Source organism: Mus caroli, unplaced genomic scaffold, assembly GCF_978045245.1.
Source record: "Mus caroli unplaced genomic scaffold, Mus_caroli_1 scaffold_4, whole genome shotgun sequence".
NCBI lineage: Eukaryota > Metazoa > Chordata > Mammalia > Rodentia > Muridae > Mus > Mus caroli.
Window position 1 is genome coordinate 138,581,213 of NW_028227259.1, and position 12,978 is coordinate 138,594,190.

Here is a 12,978-nt window from a genome sequence, read left to right on the forward strand (position 1 = left end):
AAGCAAGAGTGAACTGAAGTCTGTCCTCACACTCCAGCTTACACACAGACACACGCAAGATAAGTGTAAAACATTCACACACCCAAAATGACTGCGACAACACCACAAAAAAGACAAGGGCTCTTGATGGCTCTGCAGGAGCAGATGCATTCAGTACTAGGCCCGACAACCTGAGTTCAATCCCTGGTACCCAAGTGATGGCTAGAGAGACTCAAATCCTGAGAAAGCTGTCCTCTGACGTGCACACACATGTGAAGCGCACACACACACACACACACACACACACACACAAAGTCTTAGCTCAGCCGGGCAGTGGTGGCACACGCCTTTAATCCCAGCACTTGGGAGGCAGAGGCAGGCGGATTTCTGAGTTTGAGGCCAGCCTGGTCTACAAAGTGAGTTCCAGGACAGCCAGGGCTATACAGAGAAACCCTGTATCGAAAAACAAAAAAAAAAAAAGTCTTAGCTCAGTTGGTAAAATGCCATGCACTTTGAATTCAGTGTCTTACAAACATACAGATCCAATTTTGATGCCAACAATCCATGCAAAAAAAGCCAGGAGAGGCCTGCAGTGGTGGTGCATAGCTTTAATCCCAGCACTTGAGAGGCAGGGGTAGGAGGAGCTCTTGAGTTCAGCAGCCTGGTCTACAGGGAGAGTTCCAGGACAGCCAGGGCTACACAGAGAAACCCTTTCTCACAAAACAAAACAAAACAAAACAAAACAAAACAAGCCAGGAGAGGTAACTTGCATTTGTAACCCCAACACTGACACTTTGGAGACAGATGGAGCCCCAGGCTCATTGACCAGCTCCACTAACCTACTTACTGAGTTCCAAGCCAGTAAGAGACCCCGTCTCAAAGGATCAGGACAAAGGAGTGGGGACTGATGCAGGATCTTTGATCACACTGTGAATCCCGAGACTGTGTTGTTTACTGGAAAAGTGGAGGCTCAGCCTTAGCACACACCTTTAATCCCTCTTAGCACACATCTTTAATCCCAAACAATGAAAGTAAAGTTAGTTTGTAGAAGGAAGCAGCCATGTTTGAAAGTGATGTCTAATTGAGTGGTAGAAAAAGTGATGAATCAGAGAAAGATTTGACAGAATAGGATATGGCCAACTCTCACGAGAAGAGAGAGAGGAAAGAGAGGTGACTTAAGAGAGCAGTGCAGAGGGAGAGTGGACAGTTTTACAGAGACAGGTTGCAGAGACAGAACAAGCTAGACACAGGTGAAGACAGAATGGGACAGAGAATGAAAAGGACCCAAAAGAACATATTGTCAAAGGTCGCCTGAGGCCAGACAGAGCAATTCAGTCAGAAGCCAGTTTGCATTGCATCCGTCAGATTAGAGAGGAGTTTGAGCAAGAACAGCTGAGTTGAATCAGGCAGCCAGAGATCAGAATGAACTAAAAAGGGGTGAGCTTATTCAGCAGTAACTCTCAGAGGCTGAAAACATTCTAGGCCTAAATAAGATTGTCCAGAGGCTAGAAGCTTCCAGGACGTAGGCTAGGTTAGCAGACAGAAGCAGTCAGCCTCTGAGATGACAATTACATTAGGCGAATAAAAGTGACTTTTACAGGAGACTTCCAGGAAGATGGCTACATGGTTTTTCCCAGTTTTATCAAGCTGGGAAGAGAGAACCTCAATTAGAAAATGTCCCCACTGGCCTATGGAGAAGCCTGTGGTGCATTTTCTCCACTGACGATTGATGTGGGAGGGCCCACCTCATGATGGGCAGTGTCACCTGGGGTTGGCAGTTCTGGGTGATGTAGGAAAGCAAGCTGGACGAGCCATGAGAGCAAGGCACTAAACGTTGCGCCTCCATGGCTTCTGCTTCAGTTCCTGCCCTGCCTTCCTTCCGAGACGGAGGGTGACTGAGAAGTGTAAGCTGAAATAAAAATCAACCCTTGGGGGCTGGTGAGATGGCTCAGTGGGTAAGAGCACCCGACTGCTCTTCCGAAGGTCCAGAGTTCAAATCCCAGCAACCACATGGTGGCTCACAACCATCCGCAACGAGATCTGGTGCCCTCTTATGGAATGTCTGAAGACAGCTACAGTGTACTTGCATATAATAATAAATAAATAAATCTTTAAAAAAAAAAATCAACCCTTGCCTCCCCAAGTTGATTTTGGTCATGGTGTTTTATCACAGCAACAGGAATGTAAGACAGTTAGTAGTTCAGGGGCTAAAGGTGCCAAGCCTTGTCAGGCCATGCTTGGTAGCTGGAACCTACACAGTGGAAGGAGAGAGCTGACTCCTTCCTATAAGCTACCTTCTGACCTCTACTCTTACATTGTGGCACACACATATACACAAGCACACACACACATGCACACAAACAAGCATGCACACACAAATATATCTAATAACACACACACACACACACATATATATGTGTGTGTATATATATGTGTGTGTATACATATATGTGTGTGTGTGTATATATATATATAAATGTGTGTGTATATATATATATATATAAATGTATATGAGTGATCTGTCATATACAGAAGAGGGAGTCAGATTCCATTATGGAAGGTTGTGAGCCACAAGTGGTTACTGGGAATTAAACCCAAAACCTCCAGAAGTGCAGCCAATGCTCTTTACCACTTAGCCCATCTCTCCAACTATTTTTTTTTTTTTTTTTTTGGACAGGGCTGCCTCACTGGCCAAGAACTTTTTAATATATCCCTGTATTTTTTTTTAAATTATTTATTATGTGTAAGTACACTGTAGCTGTCTTCAGACACCCCAGAAGAGGGCATCAGATCTCATTTTGGATGGATGTGAGCCACCATGTGGTTGCTGGGATTTGAACTCAGTACCTTCGGAATAGCAGTCAGTGCTCTTAACCACTGAGCCATCTCTCCAGCCCTATCCCTGTATTCTATCTCTAGCTCCAATATAAAACTGGACGTGGTGATGCACGCCTATCATCCCAGCACTCAGGTAGAGGCAGGAGGATCACAAGTTGAACGTCAGCCATGACAATGCTGGTCTAAGCTGCAGGAGACTCTGTCTCAGCAACAACACACACACAAAAGGTAGATGATGCTTAAAAAATGATGCCTGCGGGTCTCTTCTGGACTTGACACACATGCACATACGCCTGCACACTCATGTATAACTACACACACACACACACACACACACACGAACATCAGAGAATATCACTGGGTTGCAGAAACACTCTAAGCCAACAGAGAGCAATGTGTACCCCTGCCCATCTCCCCATAGGTGACTCAAGGTCTGGGGATCTGCCATCGTTCCGCCCCCACAAAGAATCTGCGAAGGAAATATTGACACAACCACCCTCTCCCCAGACAGGGGAGAGCCCACGCCGGATGCCATCCACACTGACGCTGCGCGGGCGCCGGCATATGGCTCATGCTGTTGTGTTGGGGAACACGAGCGACTGCCACACATAATGAGATGCTCACCCGGTGGGCCGCGCCGCCCACTCACCGTATCTGCTGTTAAACAGAATCTGCACGCACTCCCGCAGGGTATTGATGTCCTCCATTTCCTTGATGAAGGGATCCCACTTCTCTATCAAAACACAGAAGGCCCAGTGAGGACTGGTCCCTAAAATGGGGGCTGCCCCCTGTCAGAGCCCCAGGCTCCTGCCACTCTCCCTCCAGGAGCCTAGGGTACCACTCTAAAACACCCAGACCTCCCACTCACAGTCACCTCAGCCCCTGTGAGATTTGGGGTGGTCCCTCACTGGTCCATGTCCACTTCTGCATCTCCCAAAGAGCTGTGTAGCTGACCTTCCTCTCCACAGACCACCCTACCTCAGGCAGACAAAAGTCTGGGAATGCTACATTTCTTGAGAAAGGAGGGGCTTACTATGTAGACGAGGCCAGACTGGACCTTGAAATCCCTCCTGCCTCAGCCTCCTGAGTGCTGGGATGACAGGTCTGTGTCACCATGTCTAGCAAATTAGGCAGGTGTGAGTGGAAGAAGCTAAGGACCCTGTACATGCTAGACAAGTGGCTTACTGTTGAGCCAAGCTCCCAGCCCCTCATTGAGAAATTCTGGACAGGGACTCTTGTGGTGAGAGTGGCCCAGCCCCATACTAGGGGACTCTTAAACAATACGCAGCCACATTCCCAGCCCCTCTCCCCCATTTTTCTTTTCCTTTCTTTTGTGTCAGGGTCTTACTGTACAGTCCAGGTTGGTTTCAAACAAGAACTGCCTACCTCCGCTCTGTACACGGCTCCCCTCTTCCTTTTTTTTTTTGAGACAGAGTCCCACTGTGTAGGTCTGGCTGCCCTGTTACTAGGTAGCGCAGACTGGCCTAGAACTCACAGAAATCCTCCTGCCTCTGCTTCCTGGATGCTGAGCTAAAGGCCTACATCTAGCTTTTTTTTATTTTTCTTCTCTCACGGGGAGGTATCCAATTCTTCCCCCTCTGAGAACTGGCTGGAACATTCTGGATTTCTCATGGATAAAATGGAGTGGCTGTGACAGTAACTTCTGAAGAGAGGTCATGAAAATACAGACTTCCTCCTTCCTCAGTGGTGGATCTCTAACTTTGAGAACATCAGCTGCCATCTTGCGAGCCTGGTCAGCTGACCCAATACAGAGGCTAGCCCAGGTGCTGCAAGAGTGACCTTACACACGGCTCTCTGGCTTCAGCCTGTCTGACATCATGCCTACGAGCTTATGAGAGATACTACACCAAAACTGACTTCCTCATCGGCTCTGATGATCAGACCTGCTTGTCAATCTGACAGAACTACCATGAAAACCAACCTCTAGATGTGTTTGTGAGAAAATTTCTAGATAGGGGTGCATATATTTGTGACACCCATGGCTGTCACTCCTTGAGCAACAAACTGTTCCTCCCTTCTCTCAGGAGTGTCTAAGGGACCTGTTTTCACGGCAGAAAACCACTCTGACCGGGTCCTCGCCCAGGGCGCCAGCCTACCTGACTTGTCATGGACGATGGAGAAGAGGATGCGCTTGGAAGCATGGACATTCTGGATGAGAGGCCCAGCAGGCCCTGCAGGCGTCTGTCCTAAACAAGGGGGAAAGAGAGGCGTACATTTTGGAGGGGCTCCATGTACGTGAGAGAAACTGAGCCCCATGATCAGGAGGCTCCGGTCTCTTAGCTGCTCTCCGTGCAGGAACTGGCTATCCAGAGGCGGGCGTGGTGACACTAGAATCTCATCCTTTTAATTCCATTTATTCGTCTACTTATAAAGATCAGAGGACAGCTTGTGGAGGAAGTCCCTCTCCTACTATATATGGGTCCCAGGAATTGAACTGAGGTCATCGGGCTTGGAGACAAATGGCTTTAGCTAAGCAAGAGCTCAATCAACTGCACCATATTCCCCAACACCCAAATCTGAAATGTCCAGTTGAGGAATCTTGATCCCAAGTGTCTTCCATAAGGGCTCACATAAGCATCCCCATTTTACAAATGAAGAAACTGAGGCTCAGTGAGAGACTTTTCCTGTCACACACAAGCCCTCGTCTTCTTCATACCCAGCTGTTTCGTGCACTCTTAGGAATGCATACCTGGTGCATGTGTGGAGGTCAGAGGACAGTTTGTAGGGTTCGATTTTCTTCTACCACATGGGCCTCAGAGATTGAACTCAGGTTGTCAAACTGGTTGGCAAATTCCTCTGCCTGCTGAACCACCTCATCATCCCTAATTAGTTTATAGTCTCCTCATGGGGCCTCTCTAGAGGTCTCTTGATCCCATGCAAGGTCTGCCCGAGGCCCAAGTTTAACTGGGTCTCCACAGAATGCAACTGGCCAAACCCCACCCTTGCCCAGAAATACCTCCTCCTTAGAGGTAACCACCCAGAGAGACATGTAGGTCCCCACTACAGCATTACCACAGCAATCAGAGAAATCTTGGGTGCTGGGGACATGGGGCTCAGGCACTGGCCAGCCCATGCCCAGGTCGCTGGGGGTCAACGGGCAGGTTGGCACCTCCTGCTTGAGTTCCCGGATGGTGTGGTTGGGCATCGAAGTGCTGTACAGGAAGTTGGCCATAGAGGATGGGGTGGCGGTGGGGGTCAGGTCTTGGGGAGCGACCTTGGAGGCCTGGCCATGCAGACCACAGTCTCGGGACCCCTTGTGTAGCAGAGAGATACCATTCATCTCCACCAGCGCCTTCGTGTCCTGCCCACCGTCATCAGGAGGCCTGGGTGATAGAGAAGAGATGAGGACTTCTTTACATATCTACTCTTGCCTGTAAATGTCTCCCATCACAGACCAAGTAACACTCTATAGAATATAACAGACCTGGGCTACTACAGATATTCCAATGGGGTAGGATGGAACCCAGGCTCCACTTTGTGGGTATAATGCATCTGATACCAAGTGTCAACCACTGGAAGACCCAGGCCTGCACCGAGCCTGCATCAGTGCTCCAAGCCACCAATCCCATCCTCCACCTGACTCCTTCCCATCCCATCTGTCCCTCCTGCTCATGCACTGCCAGGGAAGATGAAGCCCCTGGCTATGCTGGTCCAATGATATCCACCTTGGCCTAGCCTCAACCTCACCTCCCATCAGCCTCTTAGGAATCTCATTCATGGCCCAAGCTCACATCCAGACCATCTGGCTCTCTCAACTCAAGACATTTACAATTAATACATCTTTTTGAGACAGGCTCTCATTTAAGCAATGTAGCCTCAAACTCACTGTGGTGGTTTGAATATGTTTGGCCCACAGGAAGTGGCACCACTAGAAGGTGTGGCCTTGTTGAAATGGGTGTGGCCTTGTTGGAGGAAATGTGCCAATGTGTAGAGAGGCTTTGAGTTCTCTTAGTGCACAAGCGCCACCCAGTACAGAAGAGATTTCCTTCTGGCTGCCTCTGAACCGGGATGTAGAACACTCAGTTCTTTCTGCAACACCATGTCTACCTGGATGCTTCCTACCATGATGATAATGGACTGAACCTCTGAAACTAAGCCAGCTCCACTTAAATGTCCTTTATAAGAGTTGCCTTGGTCATGGTGTTTATTCATAGCACTAAAACCCTAACTAAGACAGAAGCTGTTACCAGGGACTAGGGTATTTCAAGGATAGGCCTGACCATGTTTGTGTTTGGAGAAATGTGGATTTGGGGACTCTGGATTAGGAAAGCAGTGGACTGCTTTAAGTGGGGCTTAATGGGCCTTCATAGTAGAAACATGGAAGACAGTGGTGCTGAGGGTGATTTGAACAGTGTGGGCCTTGCCCAAGAGGTTTCAGAAGAGGAGAACTTTAGTGCGTGGCCTAGAGACTTTTCTTGTGATCATTTGATAAAGGCTGTAGCTGCCTTGTCTGGAGAGTCTGCCTGAGGCTGAGGTGAAGAGATTCAGATTAATTGCATTGACAAAGGAAATCTCTAAAATGCCCAGCTTACACTTCGTCATGTGGTTTACTCTTATGAGGAACAGACTTTTCATTAAGCATAGCAAGGTTAGAAAGGAAAAACACAAAATGTATGGTTTAAAGATTAAAGGGGCACCAGGAAGTGGAATGTAGCTAAATCCTATGTTCAAAGATATTAAATGGAATTACGGTACTGGTAACTTCAGGGCAAGAGCCCACCCAGCTAAGCTTATTCATGCCTTTGCAGTTGAGCGAGGGATGGCTATATCATGTTAGGTGTTATGATGACCCGGCTACTGTTTTCACTTGGAGATATGATTATGTGTCAAACTGACAAAGGATCGATTGGGATTGCTATTCTCAGTTGTCAATGTGACTGACTATATTTGGAATGAACTTATAAAGATCTTGTGAAAAGGTAAAGAAAAGCTTAGGTCCAGGCATAGTGTACATGCCTTTAAATTCCAGCACTGAGACAGAGAGTCATGCAGATCGTTGAGTTCAAGGTCAGTCTACAGAGCAAGTTCCAGGACAGCCAAGCTTAGGCAGTTAAGGTGTTGGAGAGCAGAAAGCTGGTAATAGTGTACTAGAACAAGGGGGGAGGGGCATGTTCCAGCCCCAGCAAGCAGCAGAACTCAGCAGCTTCAGCCACTGGCTCTGGTTTTAGAGTCCAGAATAGAAGGGACTACTAGGACAATTGATGCTGGTTAGCTGGAGTTTAAAATTAGTGATGATTAAGAAGAAACCAGCATCACTGAGATGAAGTCTTCTGGAAAGTGTTTTCTGAGAGCACAAGAAGCTGAGTTCCAGAGATAGCCAAGGTTGTACCTCATGCTGCAGCTGGACTTGGTAATGTGTAAGAGTCACCCAGGGGGTACTGGTTTGGAAAGCATGAAGGGGTCACAGAGAGCAGCTGAGGCTTGGCATTGTGTGGGAGGCCAGGAAAAGCCACTGGTGAAGTTGCAGCTTCAGTTGCAATTGAGGGCCCAGGACTGAAGAGGTCATGCAAATTAGTTGAGACCTGGCACCAGGAAAAAAAACTTAGGAGAGGACATTGGTGAAGCCTATTTGCAATGGAAGACCCCCTCATACATATTGGGAATCCCAGTACCAAAGGATGATCACCGAGAAGAGCAACAACAATGGGAGTGGAGTCAACCAGAGCCCACAGTGCTACAGAGAGCAGAGCTGGAGAAGTGACACCAGCCCAGAAGGAGGCGCCCAGAAGATCATGTGTGCATCCCAGACACGGACACAAGAAGCTGTAAAGTTGAAGTAGCCTTGGATACCTCAAGATGTTAGAGATGCCAGAGCCATGGAATAGTTGCCGAGCCAAGCTGCTAATGGGCAATGGAACCTCAGCGAAAGCAGTTTCTTGCAGTTAACGAAGATGAAAGGAGTTGGAGATCTAACGAGTGCTTTGACATCAGACATGGAGATGCAAAGTTTGGACTTTGCCTAGCTAATTTCCTGACTTCCCTTATTTCCTCACTATGCCATTCTGGAATGGTAATGTACATCTTGTGATGTTGGAAGGATGTGATCAGCTTTTTGATTTGGATTTTATTGGGGATTACAGAGGATTTTTATAGGGGATTGCACGCATCTCAGAAGAGACTTTGAACTTCTAAACATTGTTGAGATTGTGGTAGACTAGGGGGACTTTTGAAGTTGAACTAAATGTCTTTTATACTGTGCTATGGCTTGGTATAGCCCCCATGGACTTGCGGGTTTGAACAAACCTCTGGGGTCAGGCAGTGGAATGTGATGGCACGTGGAAAATGGCACTAGAAGAAGGTATGGACTTGTTGGAGGGAGTGTGTCCTTATGTAGGTGGACTCTGAGGTGTTCTAGTGTTCAAGCTCTGCTCAGTGTGGAGGAGTCTCCTTCTCGATGCCTTTGAATCAAGATGTAGAACCCTCAGTTCCTTCTGGAGCACCATGTCTGCCCGGATGCTGCCATGCTTCCTGACATATTGATAATGGACTGAACCTCTGAACCTGCAAGCCAGCCCCAGTTAAATGTTGTCCTTTAAAAGAGTTGCCTTGGTCATGGTGTCTCTTTACAGCGATGAAACCCTAACTGTGCAATTGCAGACGACCTTGAACGCCTGATCCTCTTACCTCTACTTCCCAAAAGTGCTGGAATTATGGACATGCAATCCTGCATGACACTATCAACCCTAGAGGTCACCATCACGTGTCCCTGACCCTACAAACCCTATGAGTGACTCACCCCTAAGTCAGAATTCTTCTGGGCACTGACACATTGATCCCTCGGGGAAATTTTCAGTCAGCCCCTGACTCCGATCACACTGTATGACTGGGCTATGTATGTATGACCCTTGCTTCCTCCATTAGACCCAAAGCTTTCCCAAAAGCGTCCTCCCAGGGTGTCTCTAGTGTTCGGCCCTCTGGCTGTGGTGAGACAGTTAGGTTTGTTTGTCTTTTGTTTTTGAGAGACAGTCTCACTATGTAGACCTTTGCTGGCCTGGACTCTGCCAGGGTAGCCTCAAACTTAGAGATCCACCTGCCTCTCCCTCACAAGAGCTAAGAAGAGCACGCAACACCACACCCCACGTGTTTTAATTGTCAACTTGACATTATCTAAAATCACGTGGGAAGAGTCTCAAAGAGAGATTTAGATTAGGTTAGCCTGTGGTTACGTCTGTAGGAAGACTGTCCTTGGATACACAAAGATGGGGAGGCCCAGCAGCCCACTGTGGGTGGCATGATTCCCTAGGCAGGGGATTCTGAATTGTCTAAGAATAGAGGAAGCAAGCTGAGGGCTGGCAGGCATGCCTGAATTCATTGCTTTTGGCTTGTGACTGTGGAGGTAATGTGAATAGCTGCTTCAGATTCCTGTCAACTTGACCTCCCTACAGTGATGGATTATAACCCAGGACTGTGAGCCAAATAAACTCTTTCTCCCTTAATGGGCTTTTGTCAAGGTATTTTTAACACAGCAAAAGGAAATGAAACCAGGACAGGGCTTACTCACCTCCTGAGCTTAAACCGAATTCGGTGACTGTGCTCCAATATGGCCATGAGTGCCTTGGGGTCATACTCTGCTGGCCTCCGGAAGGCCAGGCCCTCGGGCAGCCCCTGCACCGCCAGTAGCCCCGGCTCCCTGAGCAGCCTCTCATAGGGCAAAGGTACCACGGTGGCCCTGCCCATAGCCTCACCTGTCAGAGAGTGAATAGTGAGGCTCAGTACTGGCTGGGGTTTGGCTAGGTACATTGGGAGCCAGGCAATGTGAGGTGACTCCCCTTTGGAGAGGGGCTCTGGGTCCCTCATTTCTGCAGATGCACACGCTATAGAATGAACGACACCAGCCCATAGATAGAGCCCCACTGTGGTGTACATCTGAGGGTTGGAGGGAGACAACAGGAAGGCCTTTGTGCCAGGCTGGTAGACAAAACTTCACAGGTGATGGCAAGCTCCATTTTAACCTCAGGCTTATCTTTTGGGAATATAACTATGGTTCTAGAATAACCAGGAGGCAGAATACAGGTGGGGAGATGGTAAGATGTGGCTGTCCAAGACAGGCGACTGGATAGGGACACACATGCCGGGGAGTTGGGGGCTGGAAAAGGGCTGGAATGGGGACAGCCATGTTTTGGAGTTCTTGTTTGGCTCGGGGATGGGGGTTACCCACAGTGCAGGAGCTGGGCAAGGCTAGGCTTGGGGTTGGGTGGAGGAAGAGCAGGGCAGACCTGGGTAGGGCAGTGCTGGGCAGGGGTAAACTGGGTTTGGATAGGCTGAGTGAGGCAGGGCATGGCTGAAGGAGAGTGGACTGGGCAGGGCTGAGCTAAAGTGGGTAGGCTAGGCAGGGCTAGATGAAGCAGGGCTGGGTTGGGATGGGCAGAACAAGTGGAGCTGGATTAGAAATATGGCGGAGTAGAGGTGGGTTGGGCTAAAGAGGGTGGGACACAGCTGAGGGGGGTGGAAGACAGCTGAGGGGGATGGGAGTGGGGTTAGGGTGGGAGGGATGGGTAGGTGGGGCTTAGCACTGTGGGGTTGTGGTTGGGAAAGGCACAGTGGCAAACATCTGGGCAGGTGGGTGGGGCTACACTAGATATGGATAGGGCTGTGATGTGGTGGTGCTGGGCAGAGCTAGGCTGAGGTGGGTGAGGCTGCAGGGTTGAGCAGAGTAGGACATGGCGAGACAGGAATAGGCTGATTTGGCTGGAGCTGGGTGTGGCTAAATTGGATTTGGCAGGGATTCTGCCTGGGCTGAAATGGGTGACTATCCCTGAGCAGAAGTGGGCAGGGCAGAGCTGGGGTAGGAGGAGCTAAATCAGTTATGGCTGTACTGAGACCAGCAGAGCAGGTAGGGCTAGGATGGAAGTATGGCTGGATGAGGCTGGTTCAAGGTGGGTGTGGTTATGTTAAAAGAGTCTAGGATGCTCTCACGGGGCAAAGCTGGGCAGACGGCAAGGAAAAGGGGCTGGGTCTGACACCAGTGGGCAGGGATAGGCAGGATGGAGTGGAGCTGGACTGAGCTGGGTAGAATAAAGGCGGGGCTGAGGTGGGTGGGGCCAAATAGAGCTAAAGTGGGTGGGGCGAAACAGGGTGGAGTTTGGTTGAGGTGAGGTGGGTGGAGCTAAGCAGAGTGTAGTGGGGCAGATGAGGTGGCTGGGCTGAAGGGTAGGGTTCAGATAAGGCGGGTGGGCAGAGCTGGATGGGACTGAAGTAGACAAGGCAGGTGTAGGTAGGCTGGTCTCCCACCCACCCGTTTCCGGAATGGAATGAGGAAGGATCTTACTATAAAGAACATCAAACACTTCCTCTACCATCTTCTGCAGCAGGTACACATCCGAGCACTGCTCCAGAGAGGACCGCGGGAGGCTCCGGCCACCGCCTTCACAGCGCTGCACCTTTTTAGGGTGTCCTGCTTCTGGATCGTTCCACAGGGGTCCCCCTGTGCGACAAGAGCACATGGGGATGGTTGATGTCAAGCAGACGCACAGTTAAATAGTTAGCTTTAACTGTCAACAATCTCAAAAGAACAGTCTCCAGTGAACGAGCGAGATCACTGCTTCTCAACCAGTGGGTCTCGACCCTTCCCTCCCTTTGAGAATGGGTGAATGGGTTCACAGGGGTTGCCCTAAGACCATCAGAAAACACAGATATTTATGATTCACAACAATGGCAGCAAAGTAATGGAGCAGCAGAGTAATTTTATGGTGTGTGTGTGTGTGTGTGTGTGTGTGTGTGTGTGAGTGTGTGAGTGTGTGCATGAGTGTGAGTGTGTGCAAGAGTGTATGTGTGTGTGTGTGAGTGTGTGCGAGAGTGTGTGTGTGTGAGAGTGTGTGTATGTGAGTGTGTGTGTGCGAGAGTGTGTATGTGAGTGTGTGCGTGAGTGTGAGTGTGTGCGAGAGTGTATGTGTGTGTGTGTGAGTGTGCGAGAGTGTGTATGTGAGTGTGTGTGTGTGAGTGTGTGTGAGTGTGTGCGAGAGTGTGTGTATGTGAGTGTGTGTGTGTGAGTGTGTGTGTGTGAGAGAGAGAGAGAGAGTGTGTGTGTGTGTGCGCGCCTACAGCATGTGGAACTATATTAAAGGGTCTCAGCGTTAGGAAGGTTGAGAACCACTAATCCACATCAATATGGTCACAGGCATCTAAGTGGAGAATTGTCTT

General features: G+C 49.2%; 1 protein-coding gene across 13 annotated transcripts in view; it reads right to left on the reverse strand.

Moving 5' to 3' along the window:
* Gtf2ird1 (GTF2I repeat domain containing 1) overlaps nt 1-12,978 on the reverse strand; it is a 102,618-nt gene that overhangs the window by 44,267 nt on the left and 45,373 nt on the right. For all 13 annotated transcript variants that reach the window (XM_085837240.1, XM_085837251.1, XM_085837249.1 and 10 more), the window contains exons 4-8: nt 12,107-12,262; nt 10,340-10,523; nt 5,851-6,161; nt 4,935-5,024; nt 3,467-3,550 (exon numbers count right to left, since the gene is read on the reverse strand). In XM_085837240.1, coding sequence (XP_085693366.1) covers nt 3,467-3,550; nt 4,935-5,024; nt 5,851-6,161; nt 10,340-10,523; nt 12,107-12,262 — 825 coding nt within the window. The remainder of the gene's footprint in view (nt 1-3,466; nt 3,551-4,934; nt 5,025-5,850; nt 6,162-10,339; nt 10,524-12,106; nt 12,263-12,978) is intronic.